The sequence below is a fragment of the Dermacentor variabilis genome, chromosome 11 (genome assembly GCF_050947875.1).
Source record: "Dermacentor variabilis isolate Ectoservices chromosome 11, ASM5094787v1, whole genome shotgun sequence".
In the NCBI taxonomy this organism is placed as follows: Eukaryota; Metazoa; Arthropoda; class Arachnida; order Ixodida; family Ixodidae; genus Dermacentor; species Dermacentor variabilis.
The window spans coordinates 105,989,719-106,015,084 of record NC_134578.1 but is presented as its reverse complement, the minus strand read 5'-3'; the positions used below and the strand labels follow the sequence as shown (position 1 = coordinate 106,015,084).

Below are 25,366 nucleotides of genomic sequence, written 5' to 3'. Positions count from 1 at the left end.
GATACCCTGGTGGGACAAGAAGCTCTCGTCCAGCAAGTACGTCGAGCAGCCATGGCCAGTGGAGTCCTGGAATGAAGACACCACCCACTCGACCTCAAGAGCAACCACCTCGATGGTCCGAATAAATGTTTTCTCTCTCTCTCTCTCTCTTGTTTTCTTTTTCGTCGTAGAATCAGGCTTATGTCTCTTCAAACTAAATGTCGAATTTATTAAGCAACATTTCCAATACTCATTTTTCAGCCCTTTATATTCATATGGTTTTTTTTACGTTTCATTGATGGTGCCGCTGCAGCTACTCGCGCTTTTATTATGCTCAATTTCGTCATGTCACTGGCAGTAAATCTGTATTTGATTTAATTGGATTGCTTTCTTATGTACCCAGAAAAAGCACACAGTAAGCTTTTTAGCATGATGAATGACGAAGAAACGATATACGCGAGATACATGATTAGGAAAATACACGTAACTTGGAATAATTCAAAATTACCATTAAAATAGAGTTTTGGGATCCACAAGAAATTCTAGATTTTACGACCGATACACGTCGCACCGAAATTACAGTTTCACTCGTTGCAGTCACAATTGAACAGCGTGCCACCGTGACTTGTGGCAGTGCTATTCGCAGAAACACATCCGCTCTTTACGACCTATTTAGGTTCTTGTAAAAAATTTCATCACATTCATTTCTTGACTTTTAGCGGTAACACTTAGGAAAGCAAGAAAGGGAGTTGTGGGCTTTTTCAAGTCACAAAACAGAGAGGGCATGAGTGGACTCATAATTGAATGGTGGAATATTGGGAGCATTTCAGCCCTCGGAAATTATTTGCCAGCGCCGAATCCGGTGCCAAGATCCAAGATTTGAATCAAGATTCCAATCCAAGATTTGAATCACTGTTCGTGTTTTACATGCCGTAACCGCGAACTGATTAGTACTATTATTAACAAGATAATTGCTCCAGCATAACTTTGACCGCCTGTGATTCTTGAGTTTGCACGTAAACATCGCACGCAGGCGGGCTATTTTGCATTGCCTCCGCATAGAAATGCGGCCACCGAGGTCGATCTCTAACCCGCGACCATTTGCTGAGCAGCGCAACGCCATAGACAACGGATTACTGTAGCGAGTAGTGGCTGCTGCTATACATCTTACTACGTTCGTAGGGCTTCGCTGGAAACGCCGAAAAGAAGGCTGTGTTGAAATACGCAAGTGAAACAGATTTCCACGTACTTGGGGTTTGTCGTTTTCAAACAAAAATTGTCTAGAGCAACCTTCTGCGGCACGATTATTGGCCTATCCTCCTTAGTAGCGAAATAGCGTTAAGGGCCCCTTGTTCCGGAAAATCCTGTATCGGTGTCCTCCGTCCGGCGCCGACGCTGAGGCTGAGCTTGTTGTGAACAAAAATAATTCCCGAATCAAGCATACCCAACAACTGAGGCCCTTCGTGTAGCCCATACTTGTTGCTGAACTAATTGTATTACTCAACGTAAAATGCGTCAGAAAATCGGAAAGTACCAGGTACACACAACCTACAGATACGATGGGGCCGGACTGTAATGTGAAGGTACGAGAAAGCATAATTTTGTGACACTGAAACTCAAACGCAAACCCTTTTTACAGCGTTTGTACAATACATGGAGTGGCGCGCCCGGTTCCTTGCAACACCATTCAAAGGGTTCTCGGCTCCGTTCGTCTGGGGTCCACGCAGGAGACCGCGTTCCTAGCAGAAAGCTTGCTGTCTTGCATAGCGTTCACCGCCGGCGTTTCCCGGTACCCATTACGGTTACATAAGCGGAAGTTGCCGCGAAATGAGAGAAGCCGTCAGGGATAGTTGAGTGCTATCGCTTTCCACTATTAAAGGCAAAGCTTAAGCCTACTCCAAATTATTGGGTATGAGCAATAAGTGAGGACCATCATCATCATCACCATATTTCACCCTATATTTCATATGTAGGCAGGGCTGTATTACTTGCTCTCAATTTATCATCCATGTCACGATTAGAGTTAAATTCCACTTTCTTTTATAAGTACCATAACCACTATTAGAAGGAACATCTTCAGTTTGAACCTTCCTTTTAGGTAAACTCACGGTAAAGCTGACTGGGTAAACTTATTTGCCCCAATTACGGGACTAATTAAGTGTTTCGGACGTTAATTGTGGGAGCGCAAGTACGGTCATTCGTTGTTCCACAGAAAACGTCCATTTCTTCCTGAGTCCATTACAAACCGTTAAATCAGGGGCAGCGAACTCATGGTAAAGGAAGAGAACGAAGAAGAGCGAGGAACGCAGAGGAGCAGCATCCTGCAACAGAGCAGCAAATCCGGCGAAAGCAGATGTGAGTATTTCATAAAAAAGTGACTTTTCTATGACAGCCTCGCTTATTCTCTATGATGATATCATGCTGCATGCTTTGTGAGCGTCGCCGGTAAATTATGGGGTTTTACGTGCCAAAACCACTTTCTGATTATGAGGCACGCCGTAGTGGAGGACTCCGGAAATTTTGACCACCTGGGGTTCCTTAACGTGCACCTAAATCTATGTACGCGGGTGTTTTCGCATTTCGCCTCCATCTAAATGCGGCCGCCGTGGCCGGTGCCGCGACCTCGTGCTCAGCAGCCCAACACCATAGCCACTGAGCTACCACGGCGGGTAAGCTTCGCAGCTCATCAAGTTGCTCCATTTTTGGTTTACCACGTATGGCCAATCCTTTATACTCCTTATGAAGAGGACAATAGAAGGCAAGAAAGGTTTAGGTGAAGTTTCGCTGATAAAGGAAGAAAAAGATTGTAACGCCACCAAAAGGGTTCGTGAAGGAGCAACAACAAAAACGCTATCTAAACATAAGCAACCGTCCTGTTCTGGTATGTTACAGGCGAAAATGTGCGTCCGTAATGCCAAGCTAGCAGCAATATTCAAAAGGCCACAGCTCTCAGATGGTTTTATTAAAGAGTCTTTTTCTCTGCGGCATCTCTGTGTTGGAGTTGTGATAGTGATTTACGATGATGGGCGTAGCTGTTCCTCCTGAGTGGGAGATGATTATTCGATGCATTTGTTGGACACCTAAATAGCTCGGCTCATAAGAATGCAACTGAATTTCGCGTATGCGCATAAAAACCAAGACATCATTATACCTTTGACCAGCATGGCGTATTTACGCACGGCCGCTGGGTGCCGGCTGCAATGGGAGCGAACGTGAGAGTCGCTGTTGCGTCCTCGGCCGCTTGGCTGGGCCCAACAACGCTAGTTAGGGGCCACAGGACGCAACGAGAGACGGCGTTCCGAGTGCGTTCGTGAGCCCGGTTTCCCGGCAGGTGGGGTCGCGGCAAAGGAAACTTTTCGATGCATGCGACAGGCCGCTACCTTTCTTTCTTATTTTATCCAGCGGTCGTGCTTTAGGTAAGCGCCGCACGTTTGCGTCTCGTGACGCCCTAAAAATACGAGCAGAGTTATAACGTGAATTGTGAGATGGTGGTGAATTCGAACGATAGACAGACATCACGGAGACGTTCTCAAGTGCGTCCAGTTAAAAGAAATTTAAAGAATTCAGCTTTCTCAGCCGACTCTCGTCATGCAGTCGCGCTCACGTCATCGTTGTCATGCACTCCTCACGTATTCGTTGTCATAGGCCGTCGGTCGTGGTTGTTCCATCGTCATCACTCCAGCTTCGTCTTCGGACGTTCGTGATGCCGTCATCACGCCCCTGCTGTCAAATACTCGTCGTCGTCCAATTGTCCTCACACCATTTTCATGCCATTGTAATAATGCCCCGAAAGTCATACTGTCATCGTCATCCATTGGTCATCATACTTTTGTTGTGATCTCATCATGCTCGTTTTGTCATTGTCATTCTAACTCGTCATTCAACTCTTCTCCTGCAGTCGTCGTCACGCAGTGGACGTCATGCTGTCGGCGTCATACCACTTTCGTCATTTCATCTTCTTCTTAATTCTATCGTAGTCAAGTCGTCCCATTCAGTCATGATTAAGCCACCACTGTCATGCCATAGTCATCACTGCGTAATTGTCAGACCATCGCTATCATGCATCCGTTGTCATACGGTTTTTGTAATGCCTTCGTGATCGGGCGATCGTCCTGAAGTCATCATCGCACTGCAGCTTTCGTGATAAAACACTCGTTACACCACAGGCCTCATACATTTGCGATGCCGTTGTCTTAACACAGTCATGATGCACGCGTGAGCCCTCACTTTCGGCTGACGTCGTTACTCTCGTTCCATCGTCGTCGTTCGAACTTCGTCGTCCAACTGTCATCATGCCGTATTAGGGAAGCCATTATTGTTACACAGTTTGTCATGCCATTGTCACCCCTCGATCATCGTGGTACAGTTGTCATCGTGCATTCTTTGCCATACTGATGTCGTGAAGTTATCGCGGTTGTTCCATCATCGTAATTCAAGCTCCGACATCCGGCTCTCGTCATGCCATTGTTGTCACGCCATCATCGTCACAAAGCCATTGTCGTATCATGTTTCTCATGCCACTGTCGTGACATAACCGTTTTACCATCGTGATCACTTCTGTAACGTCATGCTATTATCGTCATACGGTCGTCGTCATACCGCCTTCAGTCCATCCAACGGCTTCGTTGCTTCTTCATCATTCTGATGTCATCATGTCATTCAATCATGAGTATGCTACTTGTTGTCATGTCATCGTCATGTGTTCGTCGGCGGGCAGTCCACATTACGCGTCCGTTGCCATACCATCGTCGGCATACCATTGTGTTCATGCTATCGTCGTTATTCCAGATTCATTATACGCTTCTCATCATACTGCCATCGTCACAACACCGTCATCACCCTATTAGAATCATGCCGTCATCGTCATGCTGTCGTAGGTTTACCATCGTCATGACAATGCTCACCTCATTATGATAACGCCTTTTTTCTCGTACAGCGTTGTCGTTGCGAATGAGTGAGTGCCATCATGAAATCCCTTGATATCGGAATACAAGCAAAGCAACGGAACTTTGACAATGACCAGTACAGATAGTGAACAAACGTGACTAGAAAAATACCATGTTTCGCTACACAACTCGAATTCTAATCGTAATACCATCGGAAGTCATCGTGAGATGAGTTCTGCCGTAATTTTGTTCCTCAGATATATACCTACGGTTTGGGACCAGTGCGCCTACGCTGATATTGAAATAGTCCGAGATGACAAATGAGCTCTAACTACCAATACGCGTTTATCGTCAGTGTCTGATTATACTGATAATGATATCTGTTCGAAATACGCGCTTCACAATTTAGGGCAGATAATTTAATTATTATCTGATGCGCCACAGAACGCACAACCCAAGCACAATCGCGACAAATATTTGGGATTGGCATTCATTTCCTACGTGAGAAAATTTGAGCCTATCACTCTGCATGTCTCTATCGAGCTGCTTACGCCAAGCCATTGAACCAGGTTGTCTACCAGCTCTTCGGTCACTAGGTACGCGCAGGCGCTCCATCGTCGTCATTCCAGCTTCGTGATCTGACAGTCATCATGCCGCTGTCTTTACGCATTTTGCTCAGGCGTAGTGATCGTACTTGTCTAATGGCTTCTCTCACTGTATCGGTGTGCTCTTGGTCGTGATTGCGTCACTGTCACGCCATCATAGTTATTCCAGTTTTGTCATCTGACTCTCCTCATGTCATCGTAATCATGTCGCTATGCTCATGAGCAACTTTTGCAAGCGAGCGCGATAGGAAAGTGGGGCGTGTATGTTGCGTATAGCCGAATCACCAGTAGTATCGCAAAAGCCACTAAAGACGTTACGTCATTTAGGAATACACTGTCTACCTTCATTGCTCGAATACTAATCGCATTGCCCTCTAGAGTCCTTTTAAGATGAGCTCTGTCGTAATTTTTTCTCCCTCTATATTTTCAAGAGTGAGCTTAAGCCGCTTCTGCTAACTTAAGCTATGTCAACAAAAAAGTTGTTCAGAGTGCACTTTGGGAAATAAAAGTAAGCTGTGATTTTTAAAGTCTCACAGTGGCATAGTGTGTTATGAAGGACGCCTTATTGTATGATAGCGCAAACATTTTCCTACCTGTAGTTTCATAACGTGCAAACACTGCACAGTAAACAAGCGTTCTTACATTGCGCCTCCTTGGGAAAGTGGCGGCCGCGGGGAGGATGGGAGCCGCGACCTGCTTCTCAGCAGTGCAACGCCGTCGCCATTGAGTGACGCCGGTGGTTGGTTCACGGCCACACGGATTGCAGTGAAGGGCAGCGCATCCATCACCCACACATTCTTTCATTTTCCCATTGGGTGAAAATAATCTGAGTGGCTCACTAATACAGCGCTTGCTACATTGCTCGCAACAAAAAAGTGGGATGCGATAATTCCCCTGCCGACCACTATCCCTAAGTCCATTTCTCTCAAGATGGAAGCTAGATTTTAACCAATTTAAGCGATTCTCCCAGGAAAAGTACCCATCTTATACACAGAATGCGATTGAAGAATGTTTGTTTCGAAATGTGCACGTGCCGAATGGTATACCTTAGGTCCCATCACCTCAATGACAAAAACTGGGTGTCGTTCCGTACATCCATCAGGAGTGCCTTGATTGGAAAAGCCTGGAATAACAATTATTTTCCTTGTGCTGCTGAACAGGTCGTCAAGTTCGGCGATTCGAGACGTAGCACTCACAGGCAACCTCTTTCCAACAAACGGCGAAATATTAGATTTTCTACTTGCGCTAGTAAGGTGATTCATGTCGTCTGTCTGTTATAGTGGCAAGGATTGTGCTAGGCAAAATGGACGCTGTATAAATTGAGCGCTTGCAGCAACTTCGTCATATTTGAACTGCAATAGTACCCTTAATTTGTAAGTATTACAGGGAAGAAACCCCTCGTTGCCGTGCTCTTTTTTGTATGTTTTTTTTCGAATCGTGGAAAACTTGTGGTCTTCATGCTCACACCAGCCTCTTGTCAATCCCGCTGTTTGTTACTGTTTCTTCCGAAGCGCTGGAATTTCGTCAGTTGTACAGAATGTAGGGGCTATAAACTCTGGTCTGCCATTTTTGTGAGGCAAATGTACTTAGCAAAATATTGTGCCGGCGAAATATCTCTAAAGGGCGCTGGAGTAAATCAAAGCACAATCCGCTGTGCGTCCAAAGAACATTTGTGAAAGACACCGCAAAAGTTCCATGGTGTGGTTTGTAGCAACTTACGTAAGTAAGTGAAAGACGCTGTAATCAACTCTTTCTTGTGTGTGAATATCAAAGCACGGCACCCTGAGCGTTCTGTCTGATTCAACTCAGTTATGCGCAAGCAACAATTAGTGAATAAATGCCGCAGCACGATTTCATAGCTTTATTAATTCTAAGGACCGCTGTGTAGTTTTACTGCGTGTTCCACATTGATCATAATGTTGATTCTACATGCGTGTTTCTGTGGCAATTTAAAAAATCGAACACGAAATTCACATTTTAGTATTCGCGTATCCCGTGTTTCCGTTATCTTTAGGTTAATTTTCATTAGGTACATCTTACATTGTCCAATGACGTGAAAGTGAATACAATAGTCCAAATACTAGGCGCGATTTTCGGGCCATTCTTAATTTTATTACATTGTCAAGTGCGACGAAAAAAACCTAGTGCTACTGGATCACCATGCGAAAAAAAAACGTGCTCGATATACATGGGGCGTCGACTGTAGTACACCAGTTTAAAGAGCATCAGACATACGCTTTCCTCAAACAACACTGAATTTTTCTGGCAGGTGATTTGCAGAAATCTTCTGTAAACCTCTGTATTGTGTTTTTGGCTTTCTCTTCTTACTATAAACATTTTCCAGTCAAACTGTATAGGGCTGTGATCCAGGCTTTAGGGGCATCTGTCGGCAAAAACTATCATGTGGGCCGATCCTGCCGATAGTGCAGAAATGATGCAAGCTCAATGACACCAACTGCTGTGGGCACAGGGACCTGTCAGATGCCCTTGGATTACCCTTGTCAGACCTGGGGACCCACACAGGTGCCAGGGGCAAGGGTAATAGCAGAAATTTTTGAAAAAAAATTGTTTTGGACATCGTTTTCCAAAAGGTTTGTTAAATAATTCTCGGCGCCAACCGCGCGAACACGCTCGTGCCACTGCTTGCGCGTCCGTCGTCGTCTTCCACAGCTGGCTGCGTTGCTGCTCATCATTCAGCGTAGAATTTCACGTGTCTTGTGTCGTCGTAATGGCGAAGCCGCGTTTACGCGCGTATGAGCCATTGCTTAAGAGGGTGCGGGCCATTCATTGCCTTACGTGCCGGACACATGTATTAACTGAGGTGATACGCGAATGTCTGCGTACCTATATCGCCACGACGACCGAAGATCCGAAGGTCAGGACAATATATACGTTCGTACCTTTGTTAAAAATTCCGTGTCACCTCTGTGCCACGCGCTAACCATCTTCGCCGGCCATCCACCTTCCCACAGTGGTATGGCTCATGATTTTGTTGTTTCAGTTTTTTTACAAAAATTTTTCAGTTCAAATACCACTTCTCTGTTTGCACTACCCGAAAAGATTTCTTTACTGCTTCCGTTTATGATTTCTCTAATATATTATTCTTTTACTTTACAGAAATTTTATGCGCAATCACTATTTAAAATTTACAATAGCAGGGAAAGGATTGCTTTCAACATGTTCTAGGGATCCCAAGTCAATACCGTATTTTCGCGATGCTATGCACCCCCCGATTCTAAGCATCCCCCCTCTATTTTCGCGAGAAGATTGGGAAAAAAGTTTGCATGCGAATCTAAGCACCCCCCTATTTGTTAGGAAGCGCGCGTAGCGAAGGCCGCCAAGAGCGCTTGCTTACACTGTCATCGAGCCGGAGCCGTCGGAGTGCCGAGGTGGAAAAGGCGTCCGCGGCGCGAGTACGCGTACAGCCAGACTGCGCGGATGTATGGCGACAGCTACAGAAAGCGTCCCCATCAACCATCGCAAAGGGGATTTCGGACGCGTGGAAGCAGTTCCAAGTGGACGTTGTGGTCAAATCATTTAAGAACTGCTCGATCACAAACCACTTCGACGGAACGGAAGACGACCTGCTGTGGGATACCGCGAGTGGCGGTTCAAGTGGTGCGACGAATTCGAGTGGCAGTGATAGTAACTGAGCATCCGACACAACCGGTGGGTTCACTGTGTGCACCGATTTTTCTTTTGAATGTTTGCAAAATAAAATGTTATTATCGCACCCGTCTCGTCATGATGTCGCAGCGAAAAGAGGGCGGGGTAGGGCTTCATTCTAGATTTTTCGAATCTAAGCACCCCCCTCACTTTGTGCATCGCGATCGTGAAAAAAAGGGGGTGCATAGAATCGAGTAAATACGGTAAGTAGTCGCGAAACTTGATCTTCATATAGCGAATGCGACAACAAAATCATGCTCACATACGACGGCGAACAGCGTTAACTGGCCAAGTAAAAATCCTTGAAGCGAAAATATCCTAGCATACATAGGGAATCGGGTGATTGGAATATCGGCATAATCTGGGCCATAAACACATAAAAAATGGTCGAGGTGATAACGTGCGCGAATTTAGAAACATGATATCAAGTATCCACTCAACTTCGGTTGTCGCAATCGTCTAGTATTCGCGCATGTTAAGCTGTGTGCTAGAAAAAACGCAGGCCAAAAATAAAGTGCGTACATTAACGTCACCTCGTGGTATCAACGAATGAGGTGCTCTCCATGGCAGAAGTTGGACTACATTGTTGATTTAGTTTTTATAATTTCTAATCGAAAAAATAAACAAATTTAACCGTACAATGCCACCCGTTTAGACGGATAATGGTAAAAGAAGTGCTGCTTGCGAGTTACGTAATAGACGAGCAACTGACCATTTGTGTGTTTTTCTTGTCTTCAGAGCCCGCGAAGAACCTGTACAACGATGTGTCTTTGCGATACACCGGGCACTGTGATGCTGTTGGGAGTTTTCTGCCTCGTAAGTACGCCGCATTTATAAGCATTTTAGCTTCTTTAGGCAACCTATAAACCCAACGAGCGACGAAACGCCTAAAGGCTGTTTCACATGCTGTGACAGAAACGACGAAAATCGGTGCAGTCGCCCGCGTTGCCAGGCGATTTTTAGAGGGCGCATTTCACATGATCGCGATTTCAACAATGCGACTGGAGCGACGTCCAGGGTTGTTTACTGCCAGGTTTCGTGGCACTCGCTGCATAATTCCTTTAATGTAATCAACAAAACATTTACATTACAATACTTTTGACTTTTCTTTATTAGGAGCAGATAATATGCGTGTTTTGTAATTTAAAAGCGGCTAAAATTAAGAATTGTTTTCGAGTGCGAAACAGTGGTTTCTGAAGTTCAGTGGGATGAAACACGGCGCACGTAAGCAGCGGTTCGCAGCTGTTTTAACGCTGTGTTTCTCTCATCTGCCTTTTATGACCGTTTCGTTCTGCCTGCGCTACAACAATCTACAAGATAACCTATCAAAAAGTTCATTGAGCCACCCTCACTGCGTATGCAGTATTCGGAATTTGGCTGCCATGAAGTCATCGTGCCAGCCCAAAGAGATCATCGCGCTACCCGTGCTAGGCGTCTGCTTCTGGAGAAATGATGGATTGCTCGTGATTGCGCATGTGCAGTGCCTGTCCGTAGCCATAGTTTTGCGCCAAACGCAACAACTTTGCACCAGTCCGAAAGCGCGCGACGGCCTTTGAACGAAACCGCAAATGATCTCTGTGTGATTACTGATCATGGTATGGAAATGTGCCATGAACTGCAACCTTAGCGCCAATCTGGTTCGTCCATCGCGGTGCGTGTGCTATATATATATATATATATATATATATATATATATATATGCGTGTGTGTGTTTGTGTGTGTGTGTGTGTGTGTAGGAGTCCTCTCTAAACATTTCTATTCAGAGAGTACTGCTAGATGGGGGCGTCGCTCCTATATGACTCCTATCAAATTTTTTGAGCAGTTACCACCACTCCTGTAGAAACTCTTCGTCGTATTATAGAATTCTAAAAGACACACTTCTCGTCCACTTTGTTATCCTGTGTTTCACACTGGTAGTCTACTGTGAATTTCTAAGTAGACCTTATGAATACGTGCAATCCGTAATGCAGGAACGTAGTTTCTGCTCAGCCTCGCACGCCGCTCACGGATAGCCTGTTTTGTGGTAATAATATTATTTATATATTACTGATGTTATTGCATATTACAGTTCCATCACTGTTATTTTTCGCACTTATCTAGATTTCTTAAGCTAGCTATGCATTTAACTTCTAATAGACCAACATTGTTACGACATGCTAATGGGAATCATTTCAAACTAGATTGCTCACCCAAAGTTCAAATGAAAGCCTCAATGCGTATTCCTATCTGGCATTCCTAAACATATTCTATTTGCATAATTTTATGTCCGCTTGAATTGCCAGCGATTCAATGCTCAGTGCTGGAAAAATATTCTTTTATTTGCTTCGAAAGGCTGCTTCAACGTCGATTGTGAGGAATAATTATTCATTTCGAAAGTGTTAAGCAATGGCTATAACTCTAAGCTTATCAATGCAATTTTGTTTCATGAACACAATTAGGATTTTATTCTCCCTCTCATAACATCCATGGAATGAAACTGTTCACTTTCATAAGTATCAGCATGCAAACATTCCGGAGTTTCTCCTGAGCATTTGTCCACATCTTATAGTGTCCGTGTTTGTATCAAGATCTGGTGTTGCAATCGCAGCGATGTACACATTTTTAAAATATGTTACTACAAAGCAATTTGCTGAACTTTGTTTCCAAATCTTTAAGATATGGCCACGCAGTAACGACCACATCAATAAGGAAAATAAAAAAGCTGCAGATTCAGTGCATGTGTTGGAATCTATGCGAAGTGATGTTTTTGTCAAGAGCTCAATGAAATGCTGGTAAAGTAACTGCCATATTATACAATCGGTCTTATTTTCAAGAATCCAACATATCTTTTGCAAGGCTTGTTTATGCACCGCATCAGTCACAACCCTAATATCGTGCAATGTTTATACACTACACTCTTCACAAGTTATGCCAAAATGTAAACAGCATTTAATGAAGGTGCACACTGCGAGACATCCCCACCGTGACGTTTGTTGAGGGAGGGATGGTGGGAGGTGTATGCATATGAATAAAGGGAATGTGCTTATGTATTTGCTCATTTATATACCTCGCTGGCTGCAAGGTTTGGTATTAGGCGACGGGAATAACAACGTAGTTAAAAAGAAGAAGGGCACAACATTATACAATACTGAACAAGCAATAACCGAAAAAATTACCGCCCACGCACCCCGTACAGATCGTAAACCGGCGAAGCTGAAATGTGCGGCTCCGCTGTTTGTCACATTATTAATTTGAAATGCCACACATAGTGCTTAGCATGATCACCATCACGGAGAGTGCAATGAGTGGTTCATTTTGTTATTACAGCGGATTTATCAACGTCTCTCTGAATTACGTTACGCATTTGTGTTTCGTAATGCGCTAATCATTGTAATAATGACTCGGTAATGCACTGTAGTTACCAAGTGGTGCACCGGGGCAGCAGATTTCATTTAAATAAATACAGGAACACATTGGAACCTAGTGCGAAGTCGGAGAGAGTCTGCTGCACGTGCGCTCTGCTCCGACAGAGGAACGACGTCACTAACTGTGTAGCCAATGGCCCGCCACACCTTTTCTGCATGAGAATTGTTATCATCTTGTCCTAACCCCGTCCTCCTCTGTGTCCTTTCCCTGCAGGAATAGGTAGATAAACGTATATGCTTTAAATGCGTACGCATTTCTATGGCTACCCAAATAAATATTTGTCGTACGCCATGGACGTGGTCTATGTGGACGCGGTGGACCCATCCTCCACTTTCTCCTTAACCTGCAGCAAAACGTCCTGTATAGAGCGGCTAGGGCGGTAGCCGAACGCTCTCTTCGGAAAGCATTGGCTCTTTTCGGCAAAGGGTTCTAGCCGGGAGAGTACAGCGCGTTCAAAGAGTTTACCTACAAACGAAGTTAAAGATATACGTTGGAGATTCTAAAGTGACAGTGACTTGCCTTGATTTGGAATAAGTATGAGGTCCGTGTTGCGCCATTCCTGCGGAAGGGTCCAGTTTATCCAGTTGTCACAGAAGAGGGCAGTTAAGTCTTGAATGTCCCGATTATCTGGGTTGTGTAGGAGCGTGTAAAGACTCCCATCAGCCCCGGATGTGATTTTTAGCCAAATGCCCTGTAAGGTCGCCTTCACCTCGGCTCCTGTAATATAGGGGTCTATGGGTGTGGCATCTGCGTGTGGTCAGGCTAGGTAGGTGGGGCGGGTACCTGTAGCCATGTGCCCTTTCTGCAGAGTGTGAATTATAGTAGTATGATCAAGCGTTGATTCGTTGAAGATGGTGCGGATATATTTTCTTTTGTGTAGCATCTAATATTTCGCCAAGTAGCCAACAGGTCCGCGATGTGCTTACCCTACCGCTGAGGACACCGCAAAGGCTATACCAGTTACTGTTTGTGAGAGAGTTCGTGTAGTCAACTGCCTCCGTAGCTAGCTAGCTAGGCGGGCGATGCGGAGATGAAGTTTCCGATTATGTTCCTCTCATCGTAACCGTCGGGTCAGGCTTCTGCGAGCCTCCTACAGATGGAGCGAACGGCGATCCACATCGGGCGTCTCTGTCTGCGCAGTGAGGAGTTGAGTCACAGTTTTTAGATCAGTTTGAAGTAGGTAGATCCACTTCATAAGGGAGGGGTGGTCCTGAGGAGCCTGGGAGGAACGGATATGCCTAAATGCATCCCAGTTTGTTATCTTAAAAGAAAGTTCACGAGTACACGTCGGTTCTGTCTCTAGGGCAGGATCTAGAATTTAAGGTAGCTGCCCAAGTTCTCCACAAGATTACTCGAAAGGTGTTAACCTGCCCCTGTGACCATCGTGCGCTCAGGACATGCGCCCCTGCTTACACTGTTGTCTGATTGTGCTAGTTGATCTGGTTTCGTCAGCAGAGTCATATGATAGAGCTAAACAACATGACGAATCCGGCGGCCTTTGGGTGTTTCCGCTTGGTAACCGCAGGCCGGGTGCGGGATATTGAAGTCGCCTATAAGGACAATCTGTTTAGCCTATTTGCATAGAAGCGAAGAAATATGCCCTAACTCATGCTTCCTCGCATTAGCTGCGCTGTAGTTATTAAGAACAAATAACTTGCTTTAGGAACGCGAGCACGGGACCAATTTAAGAAGTACATACCGTATGCGTGAGGTTTGGAAGGTGTGTTCGTAACGGTCATATGTTTGGACATTACAGTAACTGTGAGGTGTGATGTGTCGCTGTTTATTATGTCTGTGTAGGTGCTGTAGGCGGGAAGTGTAGGACCGCAGTGCACGTCCTGCAACGCTATTGCGTCAGGCGGATGGGGCTGTGTGTCAATGAAGTGCGTAAGGGATCCGTGTTTCTGACAGTAACCCCTGCAATTCTATTGCCATAGGCTTAACAGTGGGGAGTAGTGGGCGTCAGCTTACGGTTTCGACCATGATCAGTTATTGGTGGTGTTTCATTTACACCCGTGGGCTGTACGGGTGGTGGCGCATGGGCCTTGCTGGTAACGGGAAGCGAGCTTTCTGAGGCTGCGCGGGTGGGCTTTCGCTCAGGTGATGGTAATCGGGCAAGGCGATGCCAATGTCGTGATCGCCGTGTGTCACGTGAAGAGGACAGGGACCGTTCTGATAAATTTGGAGAGATTGAAATTTGGCGGAGTGCGGCCCCAGTTTTTTTTTAAATATCGGTCACTGTATTCTAGACAGCGGACCCCAGGAACTGTTGTATTGACAGCTGCCGCGGAGCTGTGACTTCAGCCCTAATGACTTTAGCCTGCAAAATAGAAACCAATCCCATATTTAGATAGGTGCAACTTTCGTTCAGTGCCTCTTGTGCACAATAGTATTTGTGAGATATTTGCAAGGAGCTGTTATGAGTGTGGCTCAATGTCGATCATCATGGTTTGCGGAATGGGTTGGGATTTAGAGTGTTGTTTGACGATAGGGCGAGTGCTTGGGGAAGGGGATAGAGGTGGCAACTCTTCTGCCCAGCTCAGCACTCGCTCTTTCTTTTCATACCCGTTTCTCTTCTGGCCCCTGGCCCTCAAACGGCGGCGGCTGGAAGACGGATCTTTAAAGCGGCCAGCCGAGCCACTCCCGTGAGCTTGGCTGCGATCGCCGGGTGTTCGGCGAGTGCGGCTGTGTCTTATAGTTCAAGGTTTCTCCGCTGAGCTCCTTTGTGTCTTTGCGGAATGCGTAGAATTTTGGTGAGTGCTTAGCTCAGTCGTAATTCCAGGCTGACCCTGCGCTGAGCTGGGCGGGAGAGGCTCTTACTTGCGTTTGTTGTATTCACGGAGCAAATGCGACTTGTTGGGCGGCGGAAGTTCACGAGATGTACAGAGACGGTCTGTGGCGTGATGAGCGCCGTTACAGTGAATACATTTAGATGTGCACTAATGTTCCTTCGCATGGTTGGAGATGCCAAACACCGCGCAATAGGGTCGGTCAGGCATGGGACAGACGTCTGCCTTAAGGTTCATGAAAAAGCGCACGTGGTACACTTTCTGGCGTGATCGGTAGACGTGGAAGCGGAGAGCTACTCCGCTGCCAGTGATGTTTGTCCCTAAGCCGAAAGTGTCCCCTCCTCATTAGGTGTATTAGGGGCACCACATTGGAAATAGTCCCCTTGGGAGTGGCCCTAACCTCCTTTTTTTGTGCTCACGTGGGTTTCGATGGCAATTTAGAGCGCAGGCTACCTTCCCAAGCGTATCACTCCTCAAGAAAGTCGACCGTAAGGCCGGGGAACGCTTGTGCCCTTTTGAACCTGTGGGTGCTCGAAAGTGGTGATAATCGAACCTTCAAGCTCACGCAGCCGAGGCTGGCACTCTACCACTAAACGACGGCTGCGGACAAACACAAGTTTATAGAGCTGATAAAACTGCGATCCTTATCTCGTATAGCTCTACACTAATTTCCTATCGCAAAGGATGCTTCGCCTTTCGGACAAAACAGTGACTTTGTTTCTGTTCTTTTTTTTTCTGTGAGGCCGCCGCTATTTTTATCGTGGGAGTGAACGCATTGCAAACACGTGGTGACGTCCTCGCTTAGCTGTTGGGTTCCTGAGCGTTCGCAGCAAAACGCCTTGTGTGGTCTCGAACTGTTCTGTATCAGGCGACACAGCGGTGGCCCGGCATTTGCTGATGCCACGAAGTCCTGGCAAGAAATGGAGGTCGCTATGGGTCGGATGGGCTGCGTAGGCAGCGATATAAAATGTAAATTTCAGCTTACGATATAAATTGAAATGCCTTCCTCGCCTGTATAACCTTATGGATCTTTTACTCTCACAACGATAAATTAAGAATAGTTGCACAACTGCCTAATGGTACCTTTTCACTTAAACGGCATGTGAACGCTGCTCGTTGCTTGGAATAAAAATGAACGCACGTACCCATTTGGTCTCGTGGTATAGTATTGAACCAACCCCTCCGTGCGTTGCAAAACTTCTGGGCATTGGTGCACCGTATGCCAAGGCACAACCTAGCGCACACCAGTTTTGTTGTCTTTCATACACTGCTTCTGCGATACCATACTCACGTCTGCATTTTTTACGCAAAAATACTTCTTTTGCATAATATAAATGCGTTGGATCAGCAATGGCTTTACGCCTACGCAATCTGCACGCTATTCAATGGGCCCCACGATATGCTATCGATGAAGCTGCCTGTGATGATAAAGCAATTGCAACCACATAGAAGGGTGCTGGCCTTCCGAAAACATACCTCATTTTTATGTTAGACAGTGATTTTGAACTGTGTTAACGTGGTTTAAAAATTGCTATGCGCAGCCTGGTAGGAACGAGCGTGATGCAAGCGTACACGCTCCTCCTCAAGGCGTCAGTGGGGATGTTCGAACATCCAAAATTTCTCATAACCAAGCGAATCTCCTTTTACTCAATTTGGTGCTCAAATAAAATGGGTAATGATGTAAAAATCGCATATTTTTACATGCGTTCGCATAATCACCACCGACAAGTAAGCACTTGAAACATGACATTGTAAAACAGCTAGCCTTTCATCTTTACCATTTATACCCTTAGACTAGACGGATATATCGCTAAGATCAAGCATTTACACCTCTATGAGGCTGTGTTGATCGTGCTTACAGATTGTGACACAGGTGCTTGTGTGCCACTGCTTCAATATCGTATGGTTACGGGGCGTCATCTCTATACCGCATTCTATCGCGGATGTTTCTGTGCACCATTCTGTCCAATGTAGAATAGTACTGAATTGACTAGTGAATATGTTAATTGCTATGCATTCTGTTTCCCTTTCGTACCCGATTTTGATACGAGGGATGGTGAAATAACATATCCACATCCACTGATAAGTAGGAACTTAATTCAGTACACAGAATTCTCTTTTACCCTTTTTCTAATTTATTCATGTTTGAAGAAACATCTAATGCGAAGAAATTAAATGCAACAATACGCGAAAATCCGGCGTCGTCCGCGTCACCTTGAAGCGATGGTACCAAAAATGACCGACGGCGCATTGATGTTAAATTTCTGTGGGGGATTCCTATAATGAAAGTAAATCAATGACTCAAAATAACATTTGGTAAAGTTATGCATGGCCGGGGGGGGGGAGGGGTTTAACGCTCCACGCGAGCATGCTTCGACAACGTCTAGGCGGCTCCACGGTTCTAGCTGAATGAAAGATGTGCCTATCGCATGCGTCATTGTCACGTGACAACGAACGCGTCACTTGCGCTTAGCGATTCATCAGTGTTTTTCATAGTACGATGGACTCTCGACGCGAAAATGGTCAGAATGTTTCCAGTCTGTGGCCAACGTATACGCACGCACACACAACGAATCAGCAGAAAGAAGTTTTGTGCATGTCGGCAACATGAACGGAAAACATTTCACCAAAGCGACTATAATGCTTTCGCATTCCCAGACGTAACTTGTGTGAAGTTTCTCATCCGAATTTTTTTTGTCAAACAGTGTATTAAAACATATAAGTCATTATTCTACCGATTATTTAAATGTATTCGATTCGTATGCGTACACATTTTGATGCCGTCTCTAGAGTATATACTTTAGTCGGGTTCGAAAAATACTATTCACAGGTTCCTAGCCAACAGTAAGATGCTTACAAATCTATTGACAAAATGAATATTCTCTTTCAGATAAACAATGTGCTTTATCTTATTGCGGTATTCTTCGCGGTGCAGATATTGGGTAAGCATTTGATCTCATTGCTCATGATTGCTTATCAGTAAGCTCTCCATTATTGAAAGATAGGAATGGCCCCATAATTTCAGTATGATTTCTACGCCGTGTGAGTAAAGTTTGACCATTTCTTGATACCACCTCTTCATCTGTCATACTAGTACCTTTCTAAGAAATACCAAATAGAACGTGCAGAGCTCTTCAAAAACATTGCATTTTGGGGTTTCTGAGAGGCATGAGGGAAACAATCATGCGGACGTATTTCGTCGTATGAACAGAAGAAATGAGATAATTATTAATTGGCCATTACCCTTGCATGCACACGGGAAACAACCTACTAAAGGTCATGCAGGAAGCCACACCCGAGTGCCTATTTAAAGAATATGAAGAACATTTCTTTTTAAAAGTCTGACATTTTTACACTGCGTGTATCATGTAGTAGTAATGCTGGAAAAGTGCATTTCGTGACCAAGCAAATCTGTTTTCAGAAATATTCCAGAAGCATGTAAATTGGGTGTAGACATGTGTGCTGCTGCTAACGTAGTGTTCGCATCTGTATATTGCTATTAAAATGTGCTCAGAGAGGCCGCAGATTGAGCAGCAGCACAGCGCCTCACTTGAGCCAGGCTACTGCGCCAGTTTTCGTACTGAAGATGCGAAGGCGCCGTGTATGTGCCTGAGTAAACCAGCTGAAATATCGGAAACACTTTTCTACATTTCTTTTTACTCAACATGCAGGCATTTCTTACTGTAGGGTCCGCTGCTAGGCAATGTTAAACATGCGTGCAACAGAGTAACAGCGTCATTTTTTACACATCTAACGAGCATAAATACCACCGTGTGAAATTTCATATTCATAAAGAATCTCGCAAATTTGGCCAACGGAAACAAAAGAAGGGGAGAGGGAAGACCTGCGTATTTCTTTAGACTGACCTATGCAAACACCTTTTGTGGGCTACACAGGTAAATTATCATCGTTCGTTTGCCTTGAGGCTTAGGACACAAGCAGCAGCAAATTAACATCACACACTGTCCAGCAGCGCATCATTTCATTACTTCTTCAGCAATTTTTCTTACGCCAATCTCGCATGCTTAGGAAAATGTGAATATGCTTGCTCGAACCAAGTGCTTCCTTGCGTTCTCCAGCCCTGTTTGGGCTATATCAGGAGTGCCCAAATGTACAAAACACACGCGCTTACTCAACCCTGATTTTGCATGAGTGAACGAAAGACAGCAATGTATAAAATTATTAATAAATAAAAATGAAACTACCTGTCATCGAAACAAATTGCGTGAGAACAATGTCATGTGAATAACATTCGTAGTCATACTTGCAGTGCCACAGCATTTACGAATTGCCATAATGGCAATGTCCGAAAATTAAAAAAAACTAAGGATTAATAAAATATAACAATTCTGCAACGTTGCCTCATAATTATTACCCCGACGTCAGTACATATGCCGGTACGTCGACTTCGTCATCTTTCCCTTTGACATTGGTTGACACGCCTGTCTTTTTTCACCTTGAAACGGCTGACCATTGTTACGTCGTTATCATTCGGCCTCAAACCCCACCTTCATGTATGGAACTCACTCGACGGTTCTCGCCCATTCTACAGCGAAACAATCGTTGATAATTCCCATTGCTTGCGCGAATGGAGTGTGCTTGCTGGCAACAATCGTGCGGCGCGTCTGCGCATATGCCACTGCTCCAAGTACGTTGGCAGCGTTTCACACCGCTTTCTGTGTTTTGGAACACGTACTGAATCATCGTAATTTCCTCCTGCAGTGTTTTCGCACTTTCACGAACACGGCAGAGAAAAGCATAAAAGCAGCTTGAACGCAATAATGATTGGTGCATTTGATGTCGAAATAGTGTCAGATGCGAATGCTTTCTTTTCCCCAGCTAAACACTAGCGCAAATTAGGAGGTGGCACTATACCCAGGACCACTCCAAAATATGCGCGCTTTTTATTCCGTAGCGTTACTCCAAAGCCAGGGTATGTTTCTCGTGAATATGCTGGTATGAATTGTGGAACGCACGCCGCCCACAAGCTATCGCGCTCGCACGTACGACGAGTCGCGCATACGTAGCCGACCCGTCTGAGCCGCGGACCACATTTCGACGATCGACGACTGCGCTCGTCGCTATCGCCGCGTTTTGTGTGGTGCTTCTTTTACTGCGCGCGAGTTATCCAGTGAATAGCTAATTCCCTAACTTTTTTTGGCAGTGCTATATTTCTGAATCACCGTACTACAAATTGAGAATATGCAATGCCCACTGGTGACGCTTTTCATCATGCAAGCGTTGCCACACAACTTGCAGCTGCCATGGTGCTGTTAAGAGCGCTCAGCAGCAGATGCCGCCAACGACATTTCACCCCTGAATTTTGTTGAAAACAGTCTAAAGAGCATCCGTGCAGTGCTAAACCTTCCTGTGTCTTTCAATGCTTTGCTTCTCAGCCGAAACTTCCGATTTTGAAGCAGGCTTCACAACCTCAGACGACCATTTTGTTATTTATTAGGGGTGTTTTTTAACTTACGTCGACCACTTAAAGAAGCCCACAAAATTCAATAAATTGACGTCGCAGCAGTTCAACTGTCCAAATGCGGACATGCGCGATTCAAAGAAAAAATCTTAGGCATTCCATTCGCTAGTAATTTTAAATACAATATTAACGATAGTATTATGAAACTGATGACATGTTTTTATTTAAAGGTCTAAATATATTGTCGTATCAGTATAGTACCTGGTTCCTGCATCTCAAATCTGCTATGTGCGCTGACATAAAGCGTCAATTAATTCGTCCCTTTTTAGATTATTCCCAAGATATTCACGTATGCCTTCTGCATTCCTTGATTAAGCAAGGCCTTTGGCACTGCTGGTATCTCTAGTCAATAAAGTGCCGTCCCATAATATATGAAAAGTATCTAGAGAAGTTCGTAGCACTCAGCAGATCCCTCGATTACCTGATTGATGGCGTGGATGTGATACATTGCAGAATATCCTTTCCTGAAGCCAGCCTGTTCTCCTCTTTGACTAGTCAACTATTTCCCTGATTCTACTAGAAATTATCTCGGTGAATATTTTACACAATACTGAAAGTAAAGTAACGGGCCTATAATTCTTCAGTTCTTTAACGCCTCCCTTCTTGTGTTGGTCTTCTTCCAGCTCACTGGTACACCTTAAATTGTGATGCATCGCGTATATAGGGCCGCATGATTTTCAAGCATGATATCTGCTCCATGTTTGATTATTTCGACTGTTATTCCATCTTGTGCCACCGCTTTTCCCCGGGTTCCGTCTTTCATAGTCGTTCTAACATCATCGCTAGCTGTAGAAGGAACCTCTGTATCCTGCTCATCACTACTAAGAATGAAGGTAACATGGCTCCTCTGCCTGCTGTAGAGGTCAGAACAAAATTATTCCGCTGCTTTTACGACATTGATGAAATGGGTGATGGCGTTATCCTGCTTATCTTTCAGTATATAGAACTTGCCTTGTCCTATGCGAAGTTTCTTTCTTTCACTGATTTCTTTCTGCATCCATTCTTAGTCCTTCGATCCTCAATCTTTCCTTCGGTACAATTTCGAATTTCCCTTACTTTCTCCTTTTTAATTGGCTCGGAAAGTTCAGCCAATTCTATCTGATCTCTTCAGTGAGATCTTGTAATGATTTAACGACGAAGTGTGCCACCAGCGGACGTGCGCTACTCAGGGACCCGCTTTTCTGTTTTAATTTGTAAGTTTTTTGTCTTGTCCTAAGGACTCAGTTGCCGAAATTCGGTCCGCGGCTTCCTACTTCACCAGACAGAACTTTTTGGCAGCAATGCAGAGCCGTTCAATGTCCAGCATCGCTGATAATCTTGTCTTAAGGTCACACACTGCTTCCCGCTGCGCGGCACTCGTCAAGTCGCAGGTGGCTGAGAATCGCCATACCATCGCTCTGGCGCCAAACCTTACCACCTTTCTGGTTGCGTTGTACTACTATAGACTCCGCCTCGACGTATCCGCTCATCTAATATGTCTTTTCCCGTGTTACGATGGTATTTACCGTTTTAGTACCATGTCCTAGAGATGACCTATGAAACTACCTCTCTCGTATTGAAGCCAGCTTCTAATCGAACTCGTACGCACAACGTAAAAGTCATCCGACTCAACCCGTACATGCCATCCTTCGATGTCACGTTTCCCTTTCCAACTCCCCCTCCTCCGAACGAACAGCTGGTCAGCGTTCCCATTCCTGGGAACCTGGGTCACTGGCATGAAGACGGACACTTTGAGAGGGCTTGTTCAAGTGAACATAAAGTGAAAGATTAGTCGCGTATAAACTTAGACACCATATTGTTTTCGGTTCAAGTTAGGCACTTATCCTATGTAAATATAAGTAAATACATATGTTTTTTGTAAGAGCATCATTACGATATCATCGAAGGATGCTCAAGAGACGAGCCAACGCGAGAACGACGATGAAGTGGGTTTGTGCCCTTGGCACGAGCGAGTGTCGGCCTGGCTGTCTGACTCCAGTGAAATAGCCTGTAAATAGCCTCTTTCGTCTATGTCTTTCCACGCGTAACATTCTGGTTGAAGATAGCGATCCCCGTCCTCGCCACGGAACTCCGAAGTGGTCGGTACATCGAGCTTGTCACCATGCCTCCCGGTGACGAGACCGCCTATACAACGGCTTCGGCTTGTCCTACTGCTCCAATCGTCACGGTTGCCAACACCGCGACCCTGGTGTGTTCTCTGGCCTAGAGGGACAGGACGTTGACGAATAGATCAAGCTCTATGAACACGCCAGTGCTAATAAGATATGTGACCAAACGATTATGCTTGTCAATGTCATCTTTTATCTCGGCGGCACCTCACGCGTGTGGCATGACGGCGCGATAACCAGTTCGGGCAGTTTCAAAGAAAAACTACGGGAACTGTTCGGCGACCCTATTGTGCGCAAGGTTGCTGCGAGAAAGGCTCTTGCGTCTCGTGTTCAGACATCTAAAGAGCCGTACGTTTCATACATACTCAACGTGTTGGCTCTATGCCGAAAAGCTGACGATACAATGTCTGAAGGAGATAAAGTGGCACATGTGTTAAAAGGCATCGCCGACGACACTTTCAATTGGCTTGTTTCAGGCAACGTCTCGGCTATCGACGCCATCATAAAAGAATGCCATCGCCTTGAACAAGATCAGAGCCGCTGTATCACACACCACATGACGCGGCTACCCAACACTGCTGCTACGTGGACATGTGAGGGTCGACCGCGTCAGACCACTACCTGTGACGACGTAACCCGCATTGTTCACCGCGAGCTTGAGGCCGCCTGTTCACGAGCTTTCTCCTCGATGCCTCCCGATCCGCCAGCAACCACAATTGCGATGATTCAGGCCGTCGTGAGACAGGAATTTGAGAACATGGGTCTGAACTCCGTGTGTTCAACGTCTCAACCCAGCGTTGCCCAGTTCTCTAGCGGCGCTCCTCGTCCCCGGAAGTCCTTTTCTGCCGCACTTCACCACAACCCGTCCAAATGGCGTACCCATGATTTGAGGCCCGTCTGCTTCCACTGCCGTCACATCGACCACGTCGCTCGGCACTGCCGCAACGGAGGGCCACCGCCTCCTCGGATATACACGGCCGCTTATTCCCGCATCTTCGGAACTTCTGTTCCCCGTGCCACCCTTCATGAACCCACTGCCGCTGATGCTCCAGCTGCGAACCTTCGCTACAGCCGCTCGCCCTCACCTCGACGCCATCAGTCTCGTTCGCCCCAACCCCGTCACTTTTCTTGGCCGCCTATCGCCTCCTGGAACCAGTCGAAAAACTAGGTACTGTAGCTCCTACAGGTGAAGCTGCGTTGTCGACCCTGCCTTCGAATCCTCAGCTCAGATACCCTACGAACCAATACTTTCCCGACGTTGACGTTGACGGCTATCCTGTCACGGCACTCATCGATACAGGAGCACATCTTTCTATTATGAGTGCTGCCTTCCGACTACGACTGAGGCGCCTCACCCCAGCGTCGGCACTCGTCCTCCGCATCGCGGATGGCGGAATTGTGCCTATTTTCGGCATGTGTACGACACGCGTCAGCATCGCCAGCCGCCACACTCTTGTCCTCACCTTGATTGCTCATTGCCCCCATTACTAATTCTCTACCTAGATTTTCTCTCCGCGCATTCTGCTCTTATTGACTGCTCTGCCAGTACCCTTCGCCTTGAGTTGCCGAATCTCGCAGAACCTTCTGACGCACCCCAGTGCGGCTTACGCCGCACCGGCTTTCTTCGCCTGCTAACAAAGTCAATAGCCTACATTGAACTGTTTTCTTGCCCACCAGTTCCTGACGGCGAGTACCTCGTCACGCCTCTGCCCGACATTCCACTACAGTATGACGTTACCGTGCCTCACAGTATACTTGCTATTACTGCGAACCGCACTTTCATGCCTATCTGTAACTTTGGATTTGCAAAGCAAATTCTACATCAAGGTATTTGCCTTGCCAACGTTGATTGTCTCGGCGACCATCACGTGGCAACTTTATTGACTGATGCTTCTTGCGAGCTTAGCAGGCCCATCGTGCCATCCTCGGCCGCCGATCCCAAATACAGAAAATCGTTGTGACCGACCTGTCTCCTGTGCAGGCTGAAGACCTTTACCAAGTATTTTCGGCCTACATAGATATTTTTGACTTCGACGATCGCCGTTTAGGCGAGACGCTCGCGTTCAAGCATTGGATTATTACTGGCGATGCTACTCCTACTCACCGACGACCGTATTGAGTTTCTGCGTCGGAACCCCGAGTAATTCAAAGTGAAGTTAACAAAATGCCAGATAAAAACATAATTGAGCCTTCTTCAATTCCCTGGGCGTCACCTGTGTTGTTGGTTAAGAAGAAGGATGGCACGTGGCGCTTCTGTGTAGGCTAGCGCCATCTGAACAACATTACTAAGGAAGACGTCTACGCGCTCCCACGTATTGACGACGCCTTTAACTGACTGCACGGTTCCAGCTGCGCCTCTTCTATTGATCTTCGTTCTGGATATGGGCAGATTGCTGTTGACGATATGGACAGCGAAAAAACCACGTTCATCACACCTGATGGCCTA

General features: G+C 45.8%; 1 protein-coding gene across 8 annotated transcripts in view; it reads left to right on the top strand.

Annotated features, from left to right (window-relative positions):
• Positions 1 to 2,194: 2,194 nt before the first annotated feature.
• The window catches only part of LOC142564977 (uncharacterized), a 124,550-nt gene continuing 101,378 nt past the window's right edge, over positions 2,195 to 25,366 (top strand). For 6 of the 8 annotated variants that reach the window (XM_075676208.1, XM_075676207.1, XM_075676206.1 and 3 more), the window contains exons 1-3: positions 2,195 to 2,334; positions 9,875 to 9,952; positions 18,221 to 18,272. In XM_075676208.1, the coding sequence (XP_075532323.1) occupies positions 9,899 to 9,952; positions 18,221 to 18,272 (106 nt within the window). In that variant the 5' untranslated portion in view covers positions 2,195 to 2,334; positions 9,875 to 9,898. The remainder of the gene's footprint in view (positions 2,335 to 9,874; positions 9,953 to 18,220; positions 18,273 to 25,366) is intronic. The other 2 variants (XM_075676211.1, XM_075676210.1) reach the window with 1 other exon arrangement.